Source organism: Molothrus ater, chromosome 7 (genome assembly GCF_012460135.2).
Source record: "Molothrus ater isolate BHLD 08-10-18 breed brown headed cowbird chromosome 7, BPBGC_Mater_1.1, whole genome shotgun sequence".
Lineage (NCBI taxonomy): Eukaryota > Metazoa > Chordata > Aves > Passeriformes > Icteridae > Molothrus > Molothrus ater.
In genome coordinates, this window is record NC_050484.2 from 6,079,939 (window position 1) to 6,106,647 (window position 26,709).

At 39.1% G+C, this 26,709-nt stretch overlaps 1 protein-coding gene across 1 annotated transcript in view; it reads left to right on the plus strand.

Annotated features, from left to right (window-relative positions):
- ZNF804A (zinc finger protein 804A) overlaps positions 1–26,709 on the plus strand; it is a 145,985-nt gene that overhangs the window by 89,645 nt on the left and 29,631 nt on the right. Inside the window, exon 2 of the mRNA XM_036386786.2 lies at positions 22,460–22,603. Coding sequence (XP_036242679.1) covers positions 22,460–22,603 — 144 coding nt within the window. The remainder of the gene's footprint in view (positions 1–22,459; positions 22,604–26,709) is intronic.

The window sequence follows — 26,709 nt, forward strand, 5'->3', positions numbered from 1 at the left end:
TTTAAAGTTCTTTAAAGGTGATGAAACCAGGGTGATGAAAGATGCTTTCTATGTGTATCATTTGTATTCCTTCTGAATTTGCTACATCATTTATGATGCAGTCTTGAAATTATAGTGATCTTGTGTGTAAGGAAGTCTGACATTGTAAATGCAATGAAGATTTACCTGTCTTGAAAAATAGATGAGTGGATGAGTATTCTTCATCATAAATGCATTATATAAAATCATAGCAAACCAGACATTTCATGAAAGGGTGCTCAGTGACTCCAGAGTGCTCCCTTTGACTTGACTCAAGCAAACAAAATTGCATATATTCACACTGACAACATAAAGAGTGTGGGCTTTAAGAACTCTTAAAATATTGTACAGAGGCGAGGATATGTCAAAGGTGGATATGTCCTGGCTTTTAGTGAGTCTGTGGTTTCCATGTGCATTCTTGAAATGTGGGATTTATTACACATTTTCATCTAAGAGGCAGGAGTGAAAGACTTTGTGAACTTTGCTGCAGATCATGGAACTGTGCTAAACACCAACTCTCTGTACACTGCACTTCCAGTTGGAGTTATTTTCAGTGCACATACAGAACTTGGAGAGCCAGAACACAAGGATGGATCAAAATGCCTGAAACCTGGGAAAAGTGCTATATTGAATATCAAAAGGAAAAAATAATTAATCAAATGTGTCCCTGAGAGCTGTGGCCATACACAGCATCTGAGATGAGATTGGTGTTTCTCTATATCCCAGACAGATACTTTTGGGACCATTTCACATCTCTCCTGTCACATTACCTTTTTCCTGACCAAGAAATGAGGCCACAGTGTGAGTCAGTCCAGTTTCTCTCTCTGGGCTGCTGGATGCTGAAGCTTTCACACTGGCTAAAGCACTCAAGAATATTTTGCTTCATGTTCTTGGTGAGGGCAAAGGGACATGGTAATTCTTTCTGAGCTGTTGGTCTTGGCTGTTGCCAATTGAGGCGAACTCTGATGCTCTGCAAGTGCTTTTTGAAATGCTTATTTGTATTATATAGAGCTGAAATATTCTAATACTGCTGGTATGAACGTGTGTTAATGTTCCTCTTTTCACAAAGGGTGTAAGTGCCTTTGATTTGAATGCCTTTGGTAATGTTAGTTCATTCCTTTTGATAAAGGTAGAACCAGGAGCCTTTGTAGAAGAGTCAGCTTTTGGAACCTACCAGGGAACCTGTACTTAGTACATTTTCAATGTTTATAATGGGAGAAAAAAGAAGGGGGGAAAAGTTAAAAGTAAGAAGCACTAACAAGAAATTATTCCTAATCATATTGCTATTCCTGAGGCATAACAGAATTCTGGAAAAATCAAATTGCAGGATGCAAACCTCGGGTGTCAACTTGTCACTATGTTACATTTAAAGTGGTTATTAAAATCATTATGCTATCAACCTGTGAAGTTTGGGCACACCAAATATAGCAACCTGCTTAATTGCTCAGTATTTTGCAGTGAGTGAAAGAGAGGGAGGTGGGAGTGGAGAGAACGGTGTGTTTTCAGGGTACCCTAAAAGGCCATTTTTCCTGTGGAGTAAATTAGGCATTTGTTGTTCAAAAAGCCTTTAGTCTTTAAATATCAAATATTTTATTAGAAATGCAGCTGCCTTCCTGTCTACATGGCTTAGAAATGGTTTTATTAAGATCTTCCAGCAACGTAGCACAATGCATATTGACATGACTTGGTGGTTCTAATAGTGTTATTGACACTGCTCTTCTCTTGGGAAATCAGATTAAAATGAACTGATATTGCCAAAACCACCCTCTAGAATATTTAGGGTCAGGTGTCAAAGTCTAATTTCCCATGGGAGTAGAGCTGGAGAAAGTCAGCTGAACTTACTTCAGGTTTATATTTGGATAAGGAACAACTTGGTTCTTTCATTGCCTACATAAAGAAGGCAATGAAAATGCAAATTTGGGGAGTGGAAGAAAAAGGCAAAACCCCAAACCTTCACCAATTAGTTTTGCAGAGCACATTTACTCCAAAGGGTGTGCTGTCTCCATAAAAGTGAAGAATGAGGAAAGAAAAGTAATTTCTCCAAATACCACAAAGTATTTACTTTCTTTCCATTATTTGTCTCCATTTTTTTAAAACTGGGATTTTTTTTTTTCCTTGTCCTGCACCAAGCATAACATAAAGCTGATGATGCAGAACCCACCAAGGCTCAGTTGGGATGTGGCAACTTCACCACACCCGGTACCTGATGGCACTGCATTCAATGGACTTGCACAATCACTGAATTTTCAAGGTCACATTCAGTTTTGGTTAAGAACTGGAAGGCAGTCAGTCTTTCTTGCTTACCTGTTATGTTTCTAGGATTAAAAAAAAAAAAAAAAAAGCAGAAAAATTCGGCTGCAAACACTGAAATAATTTACTGAGCATATCTCTGCAGCCTGTGGATGTCATCCGTCGCAAATTCTCCTATGTATAAAAAAATCTGAGAAAAAACCAATAAGCTTGATCTCAGTTTTCTCAAATATAATTTTATGGAGATTAGAGCATTGAGAAATGTGACTGGAGGTCAGCATCCACTATTTTTTTTTTCCTTCTGACTGACAATTTTTGCTATGTCACAATCTGATTCATTAAGACAAGCATGTACCCTTTGGTAAAAGATGTGAGTTGATTCTTTTCACTACAGGCATTTATTTTTCTGTAAGACTTTCTAGTAGAGTTGTTGTAATTATTAGTTGTACATTGCCTACAAGGAAATTAGATGTACTGACACATACTCCTTTCTGTGTAGAAGATTTTCACCCTCCTATGAATTTATTTAGTTTTGGTATGTCTCAGTTTAGAACTAGTTAGCACATATGTATAAAAGTTTATTAATAAATATACGCACTCATCCAAACAAATTATTATGGATCCTCTCCCTACTGTGATATGCCCCCATAATTAATTCAAGCACATTTTCAGAAAACTCATGTTCTTATTGGAAGCTAAGAAGATATTTGTAACATGAACATAAACTTTTTTCCCCCTGGAAGTTCTGTGGTTTCTTGGCATGTCTCTCTTGAAGGCAAACTGTCCTTTTCTCTGGGTTTGTACAGTCCTGGTCCCAGCAGATGGACCTTACTGGCATTCCATTGTTACATCTATATAGATGTAAATTATTGTCTTTAAGGAAGTGACTGAAGCAGGAAACTTTTCTTGCGAAATCTCAGACAAAGTCAGCCCACAATGAATTTCAGCATTTGCCTTATGACATCCATTTAAGAAAGCTGATTTGCAGCTTCTGTGAGCAGCTGTCAGAGATAAAACTGGCCCTTTATCTCTCAGCAGATACGAAGCTTCATTCTAATACAAAAACCATGCGAAGATTATAATTACACAGAAGAAAATAACTGAAAAAATTTGCCCATCTTCTTTGGAAGGAAGGAAAAAGAAATTTCAGGTTTTGAGAAACTAGTCTAGTGGAAGAGGTGTCTGTGCTGATGGCAGGGGGTTAGAATGAGATGATCTTTAAGGTCCCTTCCAACCCAAACCATTTTCTCATTCTAAGTTGTGCCATGTTTGTGTTGTTTTCATTAGTTTCAATCTTCATTTATTTTATTTTTTCAGATTGCACCAAGAAAATCACATAAACTGTTAAAGCCAGCAATGTCACCTTCCTGTTCCTGTGAAATAAAGGCAGAGTAAAAGGGCATGGCTGGACTGAGGGAGGGGGCTGGAAGTTGCTTGGGAAGCAATAGGCAGTGCTGCAGTGGAATAAAAGATAGGGCTTTGCTGGTATGGCCTGTTTGGTTATATGGATTTATAAATTCATTGAGAAAAGGTTCAAATCCACTTCCAAATTGGTGGTTCAGAGGAGAGTGGCTGGTGTGTTGGTGGGTGGATGCCAGAGGGTGCTCTGTCTCTGGGTTTCTCAGTGCCCTTTGAAGGCTCATTTGTAGGAATCCTATTATATGTTGAGGCCTGTTGACTTGCAGTGCCATTCTGATTCTCAGGCAGATGTAATTGAATGTAGCATCTCCTGCACTATTTTTTGCCTTTACTCCTTGTGGTGGTGCTCCTTAGAATTGTTGGGATAAGGGAGAAAGAAAAAGGACAACAAATTATCCATTTCCTTTTGCCAGTAGTTGATTTTATCTTCTCAGGTTTGGCTCCATCAGCTGTAATTTGATCGTCATGCAGCATCTCAAAACCTCTACAGTAAACTATTCCTTTAGACTGAGCTTTCAAGATGCTTGCTCAGCCTCTCTTGAGCTTTGGTTAGAAATACAAATCCTGAATCCATGTCCAAGGTGAGCAGTAGTTTCTGAAGAGACAGCGTGGCTGCTGTCTGAGGCAAATAGCCCAAGCTGATTATGTGCATCGCTTTCTTCCACTGCACTTGACCCCAGCACGTTTTGGAGCAGGCAGGTCCTCCTTATTTCATCAGTGCCATAGTTAAAGACAGCGGCCTGTCAGCTTGTGTCTTGCTGAGGTCAAACACCTCAAATGGAGTGGGACATCAGCATGAGCAGATCTAAATTGCTTGCTGCACCGATTTCTAGCTGTATTGTAGTTTAATATCAAATCTCCTGGTTTCCTTGCAGGTGTGAAAGACACATGTGGTGTCGGGGAAACAGAGGGGAATAAAATGGTGAGGAGTTAAGGTTTCAGGCAGCTGATTACTGATCTGAACTTCCAGACCAGGGAGAGCTGTGTAGGCATGGATTGCAGAGCTCTGGCATTTGTTGACTGAATTAATTGGTTTAGAATAGAGTTATTTTAACAAGTTTTTTGAAAGAAGTGTTGGTGATGCAGTAATACAAGCATTCAATACATCTATGGGAACCCAAAGTACCTCTTCAGAAATATTTCAGAAAAATATCAGCATTTCAAGACAGTTAGATCATTTAAAATAGACTGTGGAGCAAGTTCCATGATTCTTGATCCACACAGAAATCTGCTGAACATTAGCAGTTGTTCCAACTTTTTTATGACCATAGCCTAGTGCTACATTTCTATATAATGTTAAAGCCCCCAAAACTGCAGCTCTTGCCCCAAATATGTAATATCACATTTTAAACAATAAAAGGGGCTGCATTTTGAGTCTTAAGGTTGCCCTCAGAAAGGGCTAAACTCACTTAAGTCTTGTCTTGTTTGCTGTTTTTGTGAGCATCACATTGCAGGAGACTATTATTGACCAAATGGCTGTTTGTGTGTTAGGGCTGCACATTCTTATAGAATTCAAATGTTTTGCTCCAGATACTTCCTTCATATCTAGGCAAAGAAATGAGAAAAAAATTGTTCTTGAAAATGGGAATATCATCTGTAGTTCCCTGAGACTGAGCTTTCACATCTTCACTAACTAACTTCAAGGTCTCAGCTTTCCCTGAGAGATCTTGTTCTAACAGGTTAGATTCTATAATTTAGAAAAAAACAAAAAACCTTCCCAACATAAAAGCTATGCAAACTTCTAAACAGAATTTCACACACACAGAGCTGAGAAGAAAATGCAAACATTGTAAGTTTGGTAATTCAACACATCCCGTTGATGGAGAGTTGAGAGAGATTTTTTTTTTTGCTTTGATGTATTACTGATTTTATCAGTCCTGATCAAATCTGTGACTTATATGCTAAAGAAAGTTAGAATCTGTAGTTCATCAGCACTTTTCTTTCCCTAAGTCAGTCTGTTCTCTTTTATTGAGAAGCTTTTCTTTACCATTAAAAATGGACTGAATCTGTGCTCTGCCAAACAACTGAAATAAGAGGCGGCTGAATGAACAGCCCTTAGTTCTCCCCTATTACCTGGATATAAATGGCAAGGAAAAATCAGCTTCAATGGGCTTTAGAAAGGTGTGAAATGAGAGAAGAAAGATTTCCAGGAGACCCGCTTCATTTGGTTGGTTTGTGTTTCAGAAAAAGTGCCTGAGAGCCCACCCCTGTACAGGCTCTGGGAAGGCAGCTCCTTTTTGTGCTTTAATCAGTGGAAAGGTAAGCACTGTTTTCTAGGTAGGTTTTGGCAACTCCTCAGCCTTTCATTCACTTGTTTTCAGTTGTCATTCTGTAAGAGAGCTGCAGCGTGCTTGGGGCTCTTTTAGAACCTTGACAGAACAAGTAACTGGCGTCCCAAGCATGGCAATCCTCCGAGCCTCCAGCCGTGCTGTAGGAAAAGGCTTTTTGCTTTTTGCCTTTTACCTCTACCTTAAATAGCTGAATCAAATGGCAGGCATCTGCTGGGAGCCATTGCTGCAGCATCCATACAGGAGGATTCATTACTGCCCTTGCATTTTTCCAGGTTCAAGCCGTTTTTCTAGGTGCACTTCGTATTTACATATCTTAAATAAGGAAATCTGTTCATCCCGAATATATCACTTATAATCAACTGTTGCTAATATATGTAATTCATACAACCTGGAGTAAGTCCAAACTGAATTGCAGTCTTTAAAATGATGTTGAAATGAAATCTGTGAAATTGCTTTTCCATGATGAATGCAGGCATGGATGATTTCTTTTTGAAACAGAGATAAAATTAAGGTTGTTACTTGTGTTCACTCTGCTGTTTTCATGCTAAAACCCATGAAAAGACCACACAGTAATCAACTGTTGGAGTCAGCTATTGCATAAGTGTAGCTTTTGCAGTATATCTTTAGTTGGATTCAGGTCTGGAATGAAACCATCTGAAGCAAGTCTCATTTTGTGTGGCATTTAACAAGTGTGAGATGATAATTGCTGTCACTGAAGCATGACTGCTTTTGTAATGAATACTTTCTGCCAGCGGTCAGAGTACGTAGCTCTGTGTGTGTAATGCAACATGCTTTAATCTTAAAATAATTAGTAAATTTGCAGTTGAATTTATTGTTCAATGAAGTTCTATTTCACAGAGGTTCTGCCTTCTACAGTCAAATGATCAATGTTTGCCTTTAATTACATAGCACTGGAGAGATCCTTGTACACCTTTTTCTGTAATGGCATTGTGCTTCCAAGTAGTTATGTGGATAATCAAATCTGGAGAGCACAGCTTTAAATTGGTTAGTGAAGGGCTAGCCCTGCACATCACGTTTTCTCCCCTGTGCTGTTCAGTCAAATCCATGTTATCTGATTTTTACAGTGGCTCTCTTGTATTTAGGTGGGATTGGTTTACTCCTTCACCTTTCCATTGATCTTGCCCACGGATGATACTGGTGTCACCTTTCTGCTCGTGAATAAGTCAATACCTTCAGCAGTAGATTAAGAGCTACTCCCCTCTGGCTGGGGAAAAAAAACAAAGTACAAGAGGCTGGTTTTCAGTTTTTTGCCTTCTGGTGCTCCTGTGCCAGCAGCAGAGCTGGTGGGATGCTCGTTACTGTGTGCGAGGGCTGCAGAAAAGTTGTCAGCTTTCTCCTGACATTAATAAATGCCAACATGCATGCCATGATCCTCTGTTCAAAAATTCTTCCCCCAAACTCAACCTCGTGCTGAAACACTAAAATGCAAAATTGAGAAGTACAAATGTGTATCTACATGTATAAAATCTTGTGTATGTGTCACTTTTGGAGAAGGAACAAGACTTGAAAGTCTAAAGTTTTGTCATCATTATATAATCTGAGATTTTTTTGAAACATTATTTTAATGGTCCAGAGATAGGAACCCAAACCATAACATAGTAATGAATCATAATAAATATTACTGTAATTGAAATAAAAAAACTTGAACACAACCTTCTCAAAATAAGATATTTGAAGTGAGGAATGAAATGCCCTGTTTTGTAGGACAGAAGTGTTATTTATGTTTTTATTTCAAGAACATTCCTGGCTGTCCTTCTGATGTGGTCAGTTGCCCAAAATAAAGACTGAATCAACTAATACTGGTGCCAGGGAGCTCTGACATTATGCAAGCAGGCATTTCAATATTAAGAGTTTGTATTTTTACTTTACTGTTGAACTGTTTTCTCTACTATTTCTCTTTGTGACTATTACTTTTAAAAGCTATTTAAAAATGCTTTGGTTAACAATTATTTATATGAAATCAAGAATACTATGATTAGAATCAGGTAGGGAGGAGGAAAAAGTATTTGTTAATGAAAAAAGTAAAAGCTGCTAGTTAATATCTTACCTATTTATGAGAGAAAATGGTGTAGGAAAGCTTTTTTAAAGGTCAGTGAATTTCTACGAAATTGTTCTGTTCTCATTGCCTTTAAAATTAAGTGTGCAAGGTGAAGATTAAAACCTGTGTGTTCAATGGCAGAATTGCCCTTTAAAGCAGAAGTCAAACACTGGCCCCAGAAAGAGGAAGGACTGAAAACTTTTTGGCTTCTTCCTCCCACTTCTGAAAATTTCAGGAGTTGTTTTTCACAGCAGTTAATTTCATATCCACCTCCCTGGGCAAGGTACCTCCAGAAAGGAAGGAGTCTCTATGTAGAGAATGTATATATATCATCAACATAACCTTTATGGGTGAGTCTCCTGTGGTTAGTGCTTGATAATTCCTAAAGGAAGCCAGCTAAGGAATACATGTAACTCACCCATGTCTGCTGTGGCACAGGGCTTTGCCTGCCTTACACCAGGTAGAAATCCCACCTTCCTTCCTTTCCTGTCAGAAAGATTGAGTTGGCCAAAGAAAGCTTTTCCTTTAATAAAGACAAAAATCAATACTTCAACACCTTTCTTGAAAAGACTGAGCAGAATTATTTTAAAAACCCAAAGTGGTGGCCACCATCACAGCTTCTCTGTTTGCATCACTTGCTCTCTTGTGATTATTGAGCTGGAAATCCCAGTTTTAAGTCTTTTTTGTGCTGGGGACACAGTCATGAAAAAATGTTTCAAACATCTCAAGAATTCAGGGTTTTCACAAATACAGAAAAAAATTATTATAATCAACAGCTGTGTCTCACATTCTCAAGGAAAGAGTCCAAATAAAAGCAGGATACTGCTGAGCATTGATTATTTTCTATGTGTTTTCAGCTTCTTTTTGAGGACACAAATTGTCATTCACTGCCTGCTAAAATCCCTGTTTTTCTACTATTGTTGTTAAGGCATTTTTTAAAAGACAAGATTGCTAACAGCTGAGGCACCTGTTAAATTTTCATATCAACATTAAAGGGATGACTAATTTATTAATCTAGTTTAGATTAGAATGACCTTTTCTTTTCTTTGTGTTAAAATCCCTTCCCTGAAAAATTAGTGTTTCTCCAGGTTGCTTGTATTGATTACAGGTGCTGGTATTTATTCATACTTAGAAGTACAGTAGGCAAGAAAGCAATTTTTTAAAGCTTGATCTAAAGCCTTCTGGCGTTTTTATTTCACTCTCTTTTCATAATAAGCCTTATTAAAAGCCTGTAAATAGAGGGAGTGTACTTTCTAAAGAGCTGTAAGAAAATTATATGGGCCCAACTGGTTTTCAAAATTTTGGGCTAACCACCTCCAAAATGTTGTGGCGGATACAGGAGTGCAGTCAGTCATTTTGCTGGGACCTTGGACAGTCTCTATATGAAAATGCAACTTTGATCACAGCAGTATCTGCACAAACTCCAGCCAAGAACCAGCTTTGTTCTGATTTTTGATGTTAAAATTACAACTTTCTCTTCAGGAAAGTAATTATTTCTTTTTTATCCCCCCTTTCCTCTTTTTATTTTTTTTTTTTATTTTTGATGTTACATGAGACAGACTCGAGCAGCCAAATATTAGAAAGATTAGAAAGAAGCAATTTGGCTTAGAAAGAACTCTATAGATTGTGGAGGGTGACAGAAGCTGTCAGTATTGATTTTCTGCCACTTTCCTGCTTGACCTTTTGGATTGCAGCGGGCGCTCTTAAGAGGATTTAGCTTGTACCAAATTAAAGATATCACAGAACAATTGCTGACTCATATTGTGGAAGCTGGCTGAGCTCTGCTGCCATCAGTGCAGGGCCATGGTCATTACTTGATTTAATGTGCTCTTGTGGATCAAGTTGTTTGAAAAGCTGCTTATGAAAACAAGGTTGATGATGATAAATGAAGTTGCCACCTACTTTATTTTCTCACACATGTGTGTGTGTATTTAAACATAGTGTCTCAAACTTCTGCATGTGAAATTTGACATGAAAAGCGATCAAAATACACATCAAAAACTCAGATAAAACAGTGCTTTAAATATGCATCTATAAAAGCTTCATTTGCATTGTTGAGGATGAAATTGAGACAAAATGCCCAAGCGATTTGTCTTCATTTTACACCTCCTGGCAGCACCTTGACACAAAACTTCAATGTGAGCATCCTCTGCTGAGTACCCTTCCACCCTGTTTGGAGGAAATAGATTGCTTGTCTAGAGTAGTTCAAATGCTTTAATCTCATTTAATATTCATGAAGTATTTTGCTATATGATGGAATTCAGTTTGTGGAAATAGATTATTTTTTTCAGTGGATGCCCAAAATGCATAGGATAAATATAGAAATATAATTAGGTGAATTCCTTTTAATTGTTAGGACAATTGCAAGAAGCAACATGTTAGTATGCAGGTTTTTTGTTCAATAAACTGTGTGCTAGATTAATGTATTTTAAAATGGCACAGGAATATTGATCTGGAAGAGCTGTCTGTGCTGGGTGTTTCTTTTTAAAATAAAATTAAAGCGATAATTTGTATTCACACTGCGGTTTTCATACTAAACCCCATGAGAAGACCTCATGGTAATCAGCTGTTGGAGCTATTGCAGAAGTGTGCCTTTTGCAGTACATCGTGCCCTGCGTGTGTGCATCTTAATGTATACATGAAATGGCAAACCCATGTCAGCCTCAATTAACAGAGAGGCAAAGAACTCAGCAGTTTATGTATATCTCAATAATGTAGGGCCTAATGGAAAAGAAAAACAGGCTACACTCTGAGGATGCTGCTCATTAATGTTGTAGGGTCCACAGCCGAGTCCCAAGCCCAGAGGAGGTCAGCCTGTGCTGCAATTGCTCTGCTCTGCTGAAGAACCAAGTCTAAGATCCAAAGACCTTTAAGCTTTGGTCATACATGTATTTTTGTCCACTCACTCTTTTCAGTAGGCTGTGCAAAGCTCTGTATCCAGACTGTCAGGTTGTTTCTTTTATAAATAGCCATATTGTGTTGATATAAAATATTGTTGGTTTACTACTAACTGTAGCTAAGCTGGAGTGCTGCTCATGCCACTCCTGTATCAGCCTCCATGCAGATATGTAGGGGGATACAGCATGGGTAAATGAAGGTGGTATAGAATGTCATCTTAGCCCCTAAAGAGTTGCAGCTGAACCAATTACTAAAGATTAGGAGCCAGGCTGATGTTAACAGGCCACACCTGTAGCCAGTAAGAAGAGTGCTATAAAAGAGTGGATTGGTGGGAGCTGCAGTCAGTTGGCTGCTGTGAGGACAAGGAAGAGTCAGTGCTTAGAGGAGCTGCCTACAAGAAACAAAGGAGGTATGAAACTCTAGCAATATGGAACCCTTGCCATGTAGTGACAATAGAACCTGTTGCATTATATATGACAACACAGATATGCTTGCTTTGTAACAAAGATGGTTATCAGGTTTCTAATTCATTTAGAAATGCTAATTTTGCATACATTTCACTGATGAGTCCTGTTGTGCATCTTACCAGTTTCCATGGTGTGGGGTATTTGTCAGCTGTTTGTTTCTTCTAGGCAACTGGAGTTCATTTTGACTAAAAAGAGACAACTTTTGGTGTGGCAGGTGTGCCTTAGGACCAAGGAAGAACGGAATAATGCAAGGACATGAAGTATTTGTGTGCAATAAATTGTTTTCTGTTACCAAATGCCTTGAGCTCACCACCAGTACTGGCATCTCCTCAGTATGCATTTGAGTTGAGCCATCCTTTCTCCCTTCCATTCTTTTTTTCTAGTTCTGTCAGAGAATCCTTGAGGCTTGAGGTCATGCTGCTGTAACTGCTGAGCAGTTCACAGCCATTTAGCAAGTTCTTTGTGAAGGTTGGAAAATCAGGACCTTTGGATCTGTAGTTTTTATGGAAACCTAGAAGTGCAGAGGTTTTTTTTCCTATAGAGCACATGATATTAGGAGGCCTTGATTTTAGTTTTATGATAATTTTATTAACTTCTTTTGTACCTTTTGCTTTTGTTGTTGGCTTTGATTTCTCCTGTAAAAAGGTTGGTTGCTCTTGGCCATCTCTCAGCTGTTCTACATCTCATACAAGCTCCCTGTTGTTTGCTCTGGCGTGGTGACAATGGAACTTAACTGGCTATATGAATTGATTCAGATTTTAAGTAAACTTTTTTTTCCCCTGTTTCTGACCTAGATCAGCTTGCTGGTTTATTTAGATAAACATGTGCTCCTGCAAATAAGTGTGCTGGCCCTGAGCAGGATAGCCAGGCACAAAAAAGAGGAGGAGGTACCTGTAGAGTACCACTTCAACTTCTGGGGACTCTAAAACTGTCTTTTTTACCCTGCTCAGAGTCCCCAAAGCAAAAGGAATCTGAGGGCACTTCTCTAATAGAAATGATCAGTAAGAGGTATATGGAATATTTGGAATTTCAGACTGGACCTGATAGGTTTTGCAGTGTCCTGGTTTCTGGGAAAAGCCGACACGAGTGGATTAGCTCTGCTCACAGAGGGTTTGTGGTTTAGCATCTCCTTCTTTAATAGCTGGTCTGAGCCCTGCAGTGTGTGACAGATTGGCAGAAATAGTCCCTCAGACTTCACTCAGATCTCAGGCTCTAGTCTGGTCCTGAGCTTTTGTCAGTGTATATTGAAAATGTATTTAAAACCCAATTTCGTTGGCTGACAGTGTGACAAGATGTCATTCCCTGCATTTTTGCTCAACTTCAGGGACTTTTGAAAGTGTTCAGTGAGGAAAAACAGGACAGGAAATGGAACAGTGTGACTCAGGGTGAGTATAAATGTATCATTTATGCTAACATGTGAGCTTAAGTGGGATATTTTTGAGGAAGCTTTGGCTGTTTTGTGGATGTGGCTCATTTTCCCTGCACCTCTCAGAATGCAGTTAATGATGAGGGCTCAATGATCATGGGCACTGCCTCATCTCCCTGCATTGTCTCCTACTGCTGGCATCAGAGCCATTCCCAGCATGGCCACAGTGCTGGTGCTTTTTTAAGGGTCTCCTTGGAAATGTCCTTGGTGGCAGTGGCCAGTCATTTTTAGGTATTTCCCATCAGCTTGTGCACGCCTACGGGATGTCAGGCACTGGAGTTTGACTATCCTCATGGCAGGGCTGGCTGCTATTGAATGCTTGCCTGGGTAGTAGACAGAAAATAGATCAATAAAAATGCTTTCTCATGCCTTTTCTGTTTGTCACACTGTCAGCTTCTGAAGTGTTTGCCTAACCATATATCTTGACACGTGGCTGTACCACAGTCCTTTATATTCTCCTAGTTTGCTAACTAGGAAAAAGTATCAAATCAACTCAAATTTTTTTCTTCTTCCCTGTGGCCAGAAGGTGGAGTGAACTTTTTGCTTTTAGGCATATATGAACCTTAGGTGGTATTTTCTCTTAAGCTTCCATTGTCTTTCTCTTTTATTGAAGTTTTTGATTATCACGTATCCAGCCGTAGGGCCTCAAGTCTTCAAACTGAAGCATTAGCATTGACATAAAATAGTTATGAGTTGCATCTATTCAAACAACTTCTTACACAGGTGAGGGTCACAACAATGATAAATGCTTCATTTGCCATTTGTTTCTCACACAGAGAGTCAGACACACTCATTAAAACTCACTGGGAAAAGATATTTTCCATGGGTTGTTAGCTACTGTATTTAGCATATAGGCAGCTGCTTCAGCAGCAGCTGCACTTCCTCCAATATCCTTTCATTTCTTCTTCTTTTTTTTTTTCAACCTGAGATCATTCAGATGTTTGCAATGTTTTTTATTATGTTTTCAGAGGGAAGGAAGAGCAGGCCCATCTCATCTCGAAGATGCTGTGTCTCAGACTGCCACAAGGTCACTCCTAATTTAGCTAGCATAGATCTGCCAGGGTAAATCAGGACCCCTGCAGGGCTCTTCTCATTGTTTGGCAGCTTAAAAAACAATCTCAGAAATGAAAGAACAGGATCTTCAAAATCTCTTTGTGTATTTGCAAAGCACTGTTCTTACAGTCTCATTTCTCTTTGCCTAGGTAGTGTTGCTGCCTTTTCACTTAGACCGACGTCCTCATCAGGCTCGAATACTGATTGTGAATGGGATTTTGAATCAACTCAAGAGTAGAATAAATCTTTAGAAGGATTTTTTTCAAGGACTGTTCTCTATGGCAAATTTAAACTTAATCCCATTTCCCATTAGGGCAAACTTTTTCACTGGGCTTCTGAGTAAAAAGATTTATTTGCATTATTTAATGATGACAAAAGGAGTGATGCTTTTTTCTTTTTTTCTCTTTAGATGAAGTGTTCTTCTGACTGTGATAACACTGGGAGGATTAATTTTAGGAAAATAAATATTTGTTGCATCATAACACAGATCTTAAGCTCATACATATTCATAACTAGACAACTGGAGGAGTTCAGGAGAGTAATTCCTAGTGGGCTTTGGGGTTTGATGTTGTGGGGCTTTTTTTTAACTACAAGTTCCCAGCCTGTTCCATGTATTGTGTTTAATAACCAGATGTCTCTGTAGGATGTGGTTCTTTCCAGTGGGATAAACCCATCTAGACCATCAGCTGCATCCTGGAGCAGGTTTGCAGCTGGAATTGTTTCCTGTCCACATCCAGGGGTGTTTCAGAGCTGGCCCAGAGCTGAGCTCTGTGTCTCAGTGGCTGGGCCAGGGAAGTGCTCGTGGCACGTAACATAGGGCCAGCCCTGATGGATCCCCAAAGCTGGACAAAGACAGTAAATCTGCATGGAAATACTCAATGGTCTGGAAAGCAATAGTAAAATAGAACCACAAAAAGGGTCTGTAAAGAAAAATCACTGTGCCTGCAGCGGGGATTTCCAGGAGTGCTGAGTTCAGTGGGGCACCATGTGCTCCTCAGTAGCTCCCAGCTATTTTCTTTTAGCTCTGAAAACATCATTGATTAAATGCAAAATATCACTTGAAATGCCCTCACTAGGAGAAATGTAATGCTTGCATTTTTGAGACATTGTTTTGTATTTTAATAACGATATATCCGATTTTTTAAAAGTAGAGCAGATTGCAGTTTTAACCAGTCACAGAGAAATTGTATTCTTCAAGGGAATGAAATGAGACAGAAACATCTTTATTTCAATACATGTATTATATTAATTTTGGCTTTCTTTAAAAAAAAATCTTAGGAAAATATAAGCAAAAGCAGAAAAAACAAGAAAAACTATTTTGAAAGCTTAGTAAGAGAAAAAATTCACTACATGCTAAAAATCTTGCAGAAAAGAAAATTATTATAATCAAGCATGACAAGCCAAATCGAGGAAAGCTGAATCCAATAATCACACAGAACTCTCATCCTGAAAATATAAGTATGCAAATTTCAGGTGTGAGCTGTACCCTAGGTCAATCACATGCTCCAAATTAAATCTGTTTAGTATAGGGGCAAATTTTCTGTTTCCCTGATGCCTTGCCCAACTGGCAATTTTTCCTAGACCCAAAACTAACTTCACCAACTCATTAAAGCTTGAAGAGCTCTAGAGCAACTTCTTAATACAAATTAATAGCAGGCCAGTCAATTGGCAGTCAGTTAATCTATGGGAAAATAAACAACTTGCCTGAGCCCTGTCCTTTCCCCTTCCTCAGGTCCTGAAATGCTCATGAAAAATGTGCTCGTAACCCTTGGGTTGAGGGCTGCCAGGCACGAACACTGACATCTGTTCCAGCACTTGGTGTTTGGGCTCAGGAGGGGCTTTCAGCTCATCTCCAGGGCTGTGAGCTCTGCAGGGTTCAAAGGCACTCACTTCACTTAGTTCAGTGTGCCAATGGAAGAATCAGAGAACTTGATTTTCCCAAGGAGTGTAATTATGTTAGACACTCACCTGTCAATTGGATTAAGTCAAGTAGCTATGAAAATCTTCAGACATCTACGTGCCTCCTACAAGGAAATTAAAAGCCAAAATGTTTTAAATCCCAGGATGTTTTAAAATCAAAATTCTCCTCTAATTCAAGTAAGTGACTGGACTGTTTAATGTAGAGGCGTAAAGGAGATGAATTCCAGGCTGCTTCTTCCCGTGCTTATCATTCAGCAGTGATGAACATTCAGTGAAGATGATATCTAGAGCTAAACCATCTTTTCTTTCTACAGCAAAGCCTCCTTCAGTTCCACTCTGTCAAAAGATCAGGTGGTAGAGATGTGGTTGATAAATTTTTCTTCAACATAACTAGACCTGTGTTTTTCCATAAGCACTGATAGAGAGCTCCTCCTTAATACAGCCTCCCAGGCAAAAATGTGTGGCCAGCACTCTCACTTTACAAGTGCCTGCTCTGCCTGAAAGTAGGTTTTACAAAGCACCAGAATAAATAAATAATTCTACAGGCCTGTGCCCAGCAGTTAGTTTTAATGGCAGAAAAAACCAATCAAGTGATTTTTATGAGTCCCAGTTAAAAGTAATTATACACTATAAGTGCTTTAAGTAAGTAAATGAGACAGGCAAATCTGATAACAAATTGCTGCCTCAATGTGAGCTTCCTTTCCAGTAAATTCAGTCTCGCCATGGCAGGGCACTGTTGTGCATTGCTCTGCTCTCCACTGCGTCCAGCTCTGGCCCTGTTCTCATCTGCCTCGCTCCATTTGGAGCAGGGGCTGTGGGATTCAGCTCTTGGCATTAGTAGGTGTGTGGCTGGCAAATGTGGTGTTGCAAAATCGGGATGACTTTAGGAAGCAAACAGCACTAATGGGAATAAATTTTGCTGTTTCATTCTAATTTCACTGTGTTATTTATCCCAATGCTAGGGTGTTTACCCAAACATGAAGTACTGTCTGTGTGTTTATTGGGAAGCTGAGAAATCAGTTTTATAACAATTTGCACGTCTTCAATAGCATTTTCAAGTGTGCGTTTTCAGCAGAATACTGATTAGCTCTCCTGTATGTAATAAGTGTTTTGGTCGGAACTGGGTGTCTGCAGGTAGTCTTGAAGAAAAAATAAAGGTAGTGTGGGGTTTTTTCAGCCTCTGATGTTCAGTTAACACAGATTACCATTCCTTCCTTGGGCCCATCCCCATCCAGTGCAGTGGGGTCACTGCTGGAAACACCTTTGCCCAAAAGGAGAATGTCAGAAGGGATCAAGGAAATAGTGTTTGTGGCCTTGTGAGCTGTAGTTTGCTATCACCTCCTACAACTAATGGCAAAGTTTCAGGTAAGGTAATCAAAAAGACCTGACAATTTTGGTGGTAATTATTTTCCCAGACAGTTGTCAGTCTCCTTCTGAAACTCCCTCTGTACTTGTAGATGAATTTGTCAGGATCAATGAGTAATTTGATCCATGTCTCTAACTGCCTTTTGCTTTGGTCTCCCCACCTTGATAAGGACAGGAACCTTATAAATAGTTAGGTTTGTTAATAGACTGTACTAATATTCTCAATATATTCTATTTTTTATTTATTTCTTCAAGTACATCAGTGGATGATGTATAGACTGCTTACATGAGGAAAAATGAAGTACTATGCAAAGATATTAAAAAAATTCTATATACCAAGTAATACCAAGATTGATAGCAGAGGAGGTGTTAGTAAGTTGTACCTTTTATTCCACAAAATCTGCTGTCTTTATAATACTAAGTAAATATACCATAAATTAAAGAATCCTTTGTAAATTTTGTTCATGGATGTCACAGTTAATTAAGTACAGGGAAGTGTGCTTTCAAGTTGTGGCTGATTTTTTTTTTTGGTAACAATACATTTTTAGGCTTTTTTATGTAAATATAGCTAATGCAGAGTTCTGTCAATCAAGAGTTTGATTTTTTGGAAGTCTTTAAAGTAATTTTTTTTTGTTTTAGCTATTGTAACAGGAAGAAGTGCTTTAAATATTTTTTGTGAAACAAGGTTACGCTGGAACATCTGTCAGGTCTAATGGGCTCTAATCCAGAGGATCAGACCAGAGCAGCCTAATCCTCTCTGGGACGACTATACCAGTAAATTATCCTGAAGAAGGGCTTTATTTCTGTAATACGTTTTGCTTTGCACTGACTGTAGGCCTGACCCTTTTAAGTCTACAGTAAATGCAGAATAGCTTACTGCAATAAAAGGAGCTCACATTTATTGTAAAAGTAGAGAATATTCACACTAGTAATCACCGTGGAATAGATAATGTATTATAATTTCACCTTCTTCCTTTTTTTTTTTTTGTCTAGCTGACCTTTCTGCAGATAGTAAAGTGTGAGCCTGAAGTGCACTCCATAAAAATATCCCCATGGCTGATGCATCCAGTGAGCTCTCCAAAGTTATCTGTGTAAAGAGTTCAGCGCTCCTGTAGTATTCTTTCTTTCTCTCTCTCTCTCTCTCTCTCTCTCCTGTAATGGGAGCACAAAGTCCAGTCTGGTTTGTGACAGCCCCTCTGTGAATAAAGGCTGCTTTTAATCCAATTTATCAGATGTTTGCAGTAGCATAGGCTTAAGGCTTTGGAGGATGGAGGAGATGGATTTAGAGAAATAAAGCTAGCTGATAGATGGGATCACTTATTAGAGATCTATCATATAAATTATGAAAAATAGCTACAGTGAATTATAGCTCTAGGCTTTCAGATAATAAGCCTTTCAGGAAAAAAATAATGAAACTAAGTGACACTCAGTTCTGGGTTTTATTACCAGGCTGAATCATAATTCAAAATTCTTTTAAAACTTCCAGGACAGTTTGCAAATCTTGATGAAAATGAAACTAAGCTTGATCATATTCAACCAGTTTAAGTGAATTTTTTGGCTGCTACTTTACTCCAGCAATATTTCTGTCCAGTAAGTTTCCAGGTTACTTCTGTCTGCAGTCCATTGCCTCCTGCTGCTCTCAAGGTCCAGGGACTGTAATTTGTTACTGTCAGTTTTTGGGCAGTTATCCCTCATCAATATGGAAGGGGACAGGGAAAGTCTCCTCTGCCAAGGCAGCATCCCTTGCAAAATCGACAGGAACAGCCTGGCAGGCAAAAAACCAGCAGCCTCTGTTCTCCTGTTTCTAGCCTCTGCCTGATGCCTCAGGTTTTAGCTTTTATATTTTTCAGATTCTGTGCTGCTTTTGTGTCTGGGTCTGGGCTTCATATTAGGGGATGGTGAGCTCTCTTCACAGAGCAGGGAGACAAAATAATTCCTTCTCTAGCTGGGGACCAAGGACAAATGATCCAAATCTCAGGCCCAAGAGCATAACAATGTGGACTGAAGAGAGAAAAAACAAGCGGGATGGGACTTCACAAGCTAAAGCTGTAATTGGACAATTAACTCCAATATGCAAATGGAGCAGAACTTATAAAAGTGAGAGATCCTGTAACCAGTTGTCCATTTTGTGACCATTTTGGTTCATCTTGGGTGCAGCCCTGGCTGGGCTCTTGTGCTGCCCAAGGTGGATCCATTGAGGCCTTTTAATAAATCCCCACTTTATTTAACTCCATCTAGCCTCTGTTCTAGGTCAGCCTGCTCAAGGCATCATGCCCACCCTTGAAACCAGACTTTCCCCACTCCCAGTGACTCTGGAGTTTGCTCACTGCCAGCAGCAGCAGGAGCAGTGGACTCAGTCCCAACCTGGCCCAGGGGATCCCACAGTGACAGAGAATCTCCTGAACACCATCTTTTAAGGGTGTTCCTAAGGGGGTCTTTGTGTGTGTGCATGTGAAATACAAATAGTCTGAAGTCTTGAGCTTTGTCTTGCTGCCCCTGGAGAAATGGGAGATTTAAAACTGATGAAGTTTAGTAGCTGCATAGAAACATCTGCCAGCAAAATATTACACAGCAGCAAAGATGGGATGATAAAGGAGTTGTATAAAAGTGTTAGTTTAGTGCTGCATCATGATTTAAAAAAAATCTGAAGAATGGGAGAGGGTAGAAAACAGAGGCTAAGAATGGATTATGCATGGCATTGTGTGTAGCATGTTCTTGGATCTTTTGGAGACTATGGAAAGAATAAGCAGAGGTGATGAAGTGTAAGGAATTCATGAATAAAGCAGAACTAAGTCGTTCAGGGAGCAATACCTGAGAGAAGATGTGCTAGGGGTACATGTACTTAACAATGACCCAGTCAAATGGAATAAAAGGCAAGTGTTGATGACCTTTTCCAATATGCAACAGCTGAAACCAGCAGAATGCAGGTGCAAAGCAAAGGGAGTGATGCTGAGAGTCACTTTCCTTGGTTGTACAGATCAAAATCTTGCACAGGTTTAAAGGGTTGAGCCAGTACAGCCATTCATATGTTCCCAAGGTCAGGTACTTGTGGTTCTTGTCATTTAAAAGTCCCTTCTCCATGCATGATTGAGCCTCATTATTGTGTTCCACTCCATCTACTTGCATTTAATTTAGGTGTGTTGCCATTCTTCACTTACCTTTGAAACTTTGATGTACTATTGTAATGTAAATTTAACCCTGTGCCCAAAAAAACCCAGCTGAAGGAATTTAGTGATAGAAACCCCAAGATCCTTTGCAGTAAAGTTTTCCATGGGGTAGCACTACCCCTGCCTCATTAAAATGCATTGCCATGCCAAATGTAATTGCAGTCAGGTTAGGTTGTGCTATGAAAAAAGTATATTGTTTCAAAAATGGTGCTTTAAGCCAAGGACACCACCAGTGGAGTTACATAACTTTATTCAAGGTATTTCACACTGTTAGTAAGTCTTACAAAAGCTTGCTTGAGAGTTAATCAGCAGCATGGTGTAAGATCTTGATGAAAAATGATTGTTCAATTCACTGTTCTTGCCTTAGGATCCATCACATTGACTCTCCTCATATATATACATATGATGTTTTGTAGTATTCCAGAGTTCTGAAAATTCCCTCAAGTTCAGATTTTTCTTTTTCATGTTTTAAAAAAATCCAAATAAGGTGTCCTCCCTTTGTAGACTGCAAGAATTACTTTTAAAGTCTTTCAAGGGAGTGTATCTCCTTAGGGTCTTCATGGGATTTCCACTGCTTTCCATGCATAGCATCCTGGTAATACCTGAAGTGGTTTAAAACCTGTAGTTTTTGCTAGTAGATACCAAGAGCTAAGTACAGAGTTTCCAGGTGAAATTTCCATAGTGCATAAATGTATTTTCAAGTGAGTAAAGTATTGCTATTTCTTGAAATAAAATGCTAACTCAGTTTGGATTTAAATGGAACAGATTTTGTGAAACACCACTGTAGAAAAGTGTTAGGAATGTGTGAATTTGTCATGTGTCAGCCAATATTCAAAACACCACTCTGAAGTGACTTGTGCAATTCTATTAATGGACAAAATTTTGGTGAGGGAGTACTTCAGTTTGGGTATGAATCAACAGTGTTTGCTGGCAGTCCAATCATGCTGAATTATAGTTAAAGTGCTACTTTAAATAATAAGTACTTTCTGGATATAATTTTAATTTTATGACTACTGTTCCTCTCTCTTGAGAATAAACAGCATTGTTATAAAAATATTCTAATCTGATAAACATAAATTTTCCATTTCAAAGTCCCCAAAATATATTGGAAGTATATGAGTCGTCAGCTGTGAAAACTGCAACCAAATACAGTCTTTTTGCCCAAATTAACTCAGTTTTGGATATTCTGATTACAATATTACAAGGTAGATATTACAATATCTACCTGAACCAAAGAATTCACAGTGAAGAAACACCGAGAAACAAATCCGAGGGGGTTATTTTGTTAAACAGTATTTGACATGTTTGGGATTTTTACTGAGATTCTATCCCAGACAGAGTTGTCAGAAGCAGGAGCCATGGCACTGAGGTTATACATGCTCAGTGTTCAGCTGGTATTACACTAATCTGACATGACAGGCCATTTCCATGCTCTTTCACAGCAGGCCCCATTACCACCAATGCATTTAGGGAATTAAAAAGCCTTGTATGCAATTTTCTCATAAATGATGAGCAGAGTTGTATGTTATGCATTGGCTGATGTATGGTAAACAGAGCTGTGTGTGTCCTGACATGGGATGGCAAACACAAAGGGATGAAAATATTAATTACATCTCAGGTGTGAAAGTGTTCCTCATGTTTCCTATGTACAGGCATTCAAGAAGGACATAGTAGTTTTTTTTAAATTTTGTTGGGTTTCTTCTATTGTTTTTGTTTTGGTAAGCAAACTTTTTTGTAAAAGCCTTGTAACTAAATTATTGCCATTTGTATCTTCATGCTTATTGTGCTTGGTTATATTACTGAGGAGCGAGGCTTGGATCCAAATGAACTTGAAAATAGCCTTCAGCATGATAAATATTTGTATTTAAATAGAACCCAGGGAAATCCTTCAGGCCTCTGACAGAGCCCTGAAGGGGAGCTGGCAACTCTATGGCAAACTGAAGTGTGCAAATGTTCATCCTCACAGCAGATCCAGTAAATATGTGCAGTGTAACACAGCAAATATGGGAAGGCTTTTAGTTACAGAGGTGTGCAAATGTTTACAAATACGATTAACTGCAGAGCACAAAATCCATTCGCAGCATCAAAGGCAAAACTAAAATTACTTTTTCCTGCCCCCCCTCCAGGATTATGCTGAAAAGAAAAACACGATAGCAAAAGCTCTGGAAGATCTGAAAGCCAACTTCTACTGTGAACTCTGTGACAAGCAGTACTATAAACACCAGGAGTTTGACAATCACATCAACTCTTATGATCATGCTCACAAACAGGTAAGAGAAATCTGTTCACTGCTACTTCAACTTCAGATGGAATAATGAAATAAGATGTCCTTCATACAATCTGCAATTGTCCTCAATTGCAGATTCTGGAAAGCAAAATTCACTGTTTTCTCACAAACAAATCTTACCATGGAGATTTTACAGTCAAGAAATTCTGAGGTGGGAAGAAAGAGAAATTTGAGCAGTTTAATATTGAAGAGGAGCAGGGAATGGTGAATAATAATGAATAATATGATTAAAATTGTGAATGTCTAATTTCCTTCTTACCAGTTTAATTTTTCACATAAATGCTGTGGTATATTTCAGATGTGACTTACTGGGAAACATTTGTTGCAACAGATGTGCATAAGAATTTTGACATACTCTTTGGGTAAACTTTTTTTTTTAGTGCAATACAGTTCTGAAATGGGCTATGACTTCTTAAATTAGTGCAGATACAGTTCTGAAATGAGCTATGATTTTATTTCAATGCACTGTATTAAAACAAATTGTGTCAATGAAAGGTTTCTGTGTGTTAGCTTTAAAGCATCAGTGTTTAGGTTTCTATCACCATACTGTATCACTTCACCTCCAAGCTCTGTGTCTTTCTTTGGTGAGATAAAAGCAGTGCTTCCACAGAATGACAGAGGCAATGCATCCCAGGGCAGCATTCTGATCTGCAGAGGGGTTAAATCTATTTAATTCAGAAGGAAAGACAATGCAGCTTGACTCCCCTGAAGTGATATGTAATGATAGTGTAAAGATATGTAATAACTGTACAGAAAATTCCTACATAGGCCACTCAGCTGGTAATTATTCTGTACCTTTTCTGTTTGTTGTTTTTTTTTAATCTGGTGATATCATGTGGTTGTGTATCTGGATTGATTGCTTTTATTCTAATTGAATCTCCCTTTTTCCTGTTATTCTGCTCAGGGTGAACATAGATAAGCTACTACATGTTTTATATCTGTATTATTTAGAATAATGATTTGCTTTTCTTTAGCACCAGTCCTTGAAACTTCTTTCTCTCTCTCGCTCACTGGTGCTTTTATTTAGCCCATGATTTACACTATCAATGTGAGTGTTAGGTTTAGTTTGGAGAACTGTGAAGATGTGAACCTCACCAGCAAGAGCAATCTCTGAGAAGCTGGAGGGAAAGATACATATATTAGATAAGAAATTAGCAGGTAGCTTCATTGCATCCTGTAGCTGTTTATTGTGAGTTTTAGTTAAAGTACAGCTGGAACTGATGCTTCAGGTGTTATATTCACACAGCAGCAGGTCATTGATGGATGGCAGAAAAGAGAAGTTATGGGCAGAGTCTTCCCCACTTGACCTCACTTAGGATTTATATTTATTAATTTTTTTAGTGCTGTGGAGCACTTTGAAATAATGAGAACCTGCAGGCTGCAGTCCTTGTTCCTCTATTCACTATTGATGAAAAATTGATTTTGAAGCTGAGGTCAGGTGTGAGATGGAACAGGAAATTTTTTCCAGTGTTTCACATGGTAATTCTTGTTTTCTCATGACTTTGGGCAGGAGAGGGTGGGCACTGCACCAGCCTCTGGTGGAGCATGGCAAATCCTGCCTCTCCATCTTTTCTGCAGGGAGTCTGTGAGTCTGTGTTTGCATGTGGCTCTGTGGATATGTTTGGTGAAACACAGGAAGCCATCCTCTTCCTCTGTTCAATATTCCCTAGTCTAATCTTCCTGCTAGGAAATTAAAAAAAAAATTGCAGTTTTCAAGTAGAAAAAATTGTATGGATGCTTGTTTGGCCAAAGTAAAAATTTTCACTAATGTTACTGGCAAATAAAACCGTTGATTCTTGAGATAAAATGTTGAGTTGAATTCTCCTGGAATATATTTTTTTCTGGTGGCTTCTATTAGTGCTATGAAAAAAAAATCATTCCTCTTCCCATATTTTAGATGTAAAAGCATATGCTGCAGCACAGGCTCCCTCTGATTAGCTCTGTTTTCAAGAAGTTCACACCAAATGCTTTTTTTGGGCAGCTTTAATAAGCTTGCTGTAGACATGTGCAGGTGCTACTACTGTTCAATGCTCTGATTTTGTCCTGAGACTGCCTACACCAATGGCAGAAGTTTTCCAGCAGTTCAGCAGAGGTGAGAGGAGCTAGAAATCTGCCTTTGGATTCTGCTTCATATTTCTTCTTTTCTTTTTCTCTTCTATCACACCTTTCTGCAATAGTGGACAGGTAAGGGAAGCACTTGAGTACAAAGAGTTTCCCACTACCCCAGGGCAGTTGTGCAGCCACTTTGGTTTCAGTGATCCCAGCACCCAAGAGTGGTTTCTATGAGATCAAATGGATGAAAGCTCTGCCTAAACCTGAGCTCACCCCAGCTTTTCTGAAAAGCCATATTTAATCCTAATTGTGCAGTCTGTTATCACACCATCTGAGCCATGGGAGGGTTTGGCAGAGAAAATGTTCCTAACAGCTCCTGTACCTTAATTCTATTAATTCTATTGTACAAGATTTTCTTTCCATCCAGTCAAATGTTGCTAGCACACAAAATTTACAGGATTTAAACCAGAAGATTCATTATGTGGGTTTCCTCCATTGGCTGGGAGGCCCTGTGCTGTCAGGGGCTGGTTGTGTTTTGATTTGTTGTGTCTTAACAGCTTCTGAACACCCACTTTGAGATAGCAGGAGCACCTTCTGAGCAATCCAGAAAGAAAGCACAGGACTAGGGCAAAGGCAATTTTATTTCCTAGGACCTGAAGGAGTTTAGTGTCTCAAGAGCCCTACTGCCTCTGTTAGTGTTTTCCTGTCCTTAGCTTTTACAGTATTGTTTGGAGAGCATATCTGTAGCCTTTGTGAAATACTCCAGGAGCAGCAACTTGCAAGCAGTCAGTGGTAATAGAGAAAAATGAACTCTCTGCTTTGCTCTGAAGGCTTAGACAAAGAAAAAACACCCCTAACAAAATAAAATGGTGGTGTCTCTAAAAGCAGCAACGTTCTGAGCTCAATACAGACAGATGAGTAACTAAGGCAGAACTGCTATTATTCACTGTAGTAATGAGGGAATTGCTATTTGATGGTTAAACCCACAGAATGTGGGATTTGAGACCCATGCCAGGGCTTTAGACATATGTATGACTCTGTTCAGCATCCCCTCCATCTCTGGGAGGAGCTCTGAAGTGCTGAAAACCCCTGCACTGAGACACGGGGAGGGTTTGATAAATGCAGCCAAGCATTAAACTCTGAGGCTCTGAGCGACCTCCCTGTCCCAGCTGCTTGGGCTTGGTGACCTGTGCTGTCCTGGGCAAGAAATCTGGACCACACAGCTCAGTCCCCTGTGCCAGCCATTCCTCCAGAGGCTTTTGGCACTACAGGAACAAAGAGGGTTTGAAAGTCTCCATCCCAGACCTTGTGATTAATCACCCAATACCACAGCAGCACGCTCGAGCTTGGTGTTCTTTGCCCTCCCAGGAGGACTCCTGCAAATACCAAACAACAACAGTAACAGCAAAAGCTGTGATGGAAAATAAATAGCCCTAATGTATTTGCATCTACAGATGAAAATACAATCAATTAAGTAAATTATAAGCAGGAATTTTTCCCCACAGAACCTTAGGTCATTTCTCAAACTGTTTCTCTCTGGGTGAAAATGATCACTGTGCTCTACAAATGTATTTAAAATTGTACACAGGGAATAATGCACAAATTATGCAGGAAGACTAAATTAGTAGTTGTCCCCTTTCCCTATTCCAGATACAGATTTCTCCTGTCCACATTTTTTCCTCTCCTTATGTCTTTGCACATTTTTTGACATCAGGGCCAAATAAACTGGTGATATTCTCAACTGTGAATAGAGATTATCAATCCCTAGTCAGTCAAAAGTCCAAACTTGAATAATTTTCATGTGTTTGAATAAATATTTTGTGGAATATGAGTGGAGAACAAGAAGTTTGGAAGTGGAAAGGTGTGATTAGACATAACAATAATATAACCCCCATCCTTTTACTAAATCTGTACCTCCTATGAGTTACAAGGCATGCAAGGTATAAATTAAAAGCAATATAGCCCATTTGGGATGCCACTATTCCCAGCCAAGATAATTGGACGTTAGCATTTGTTTGAGCCTGCAATTTGAAAACA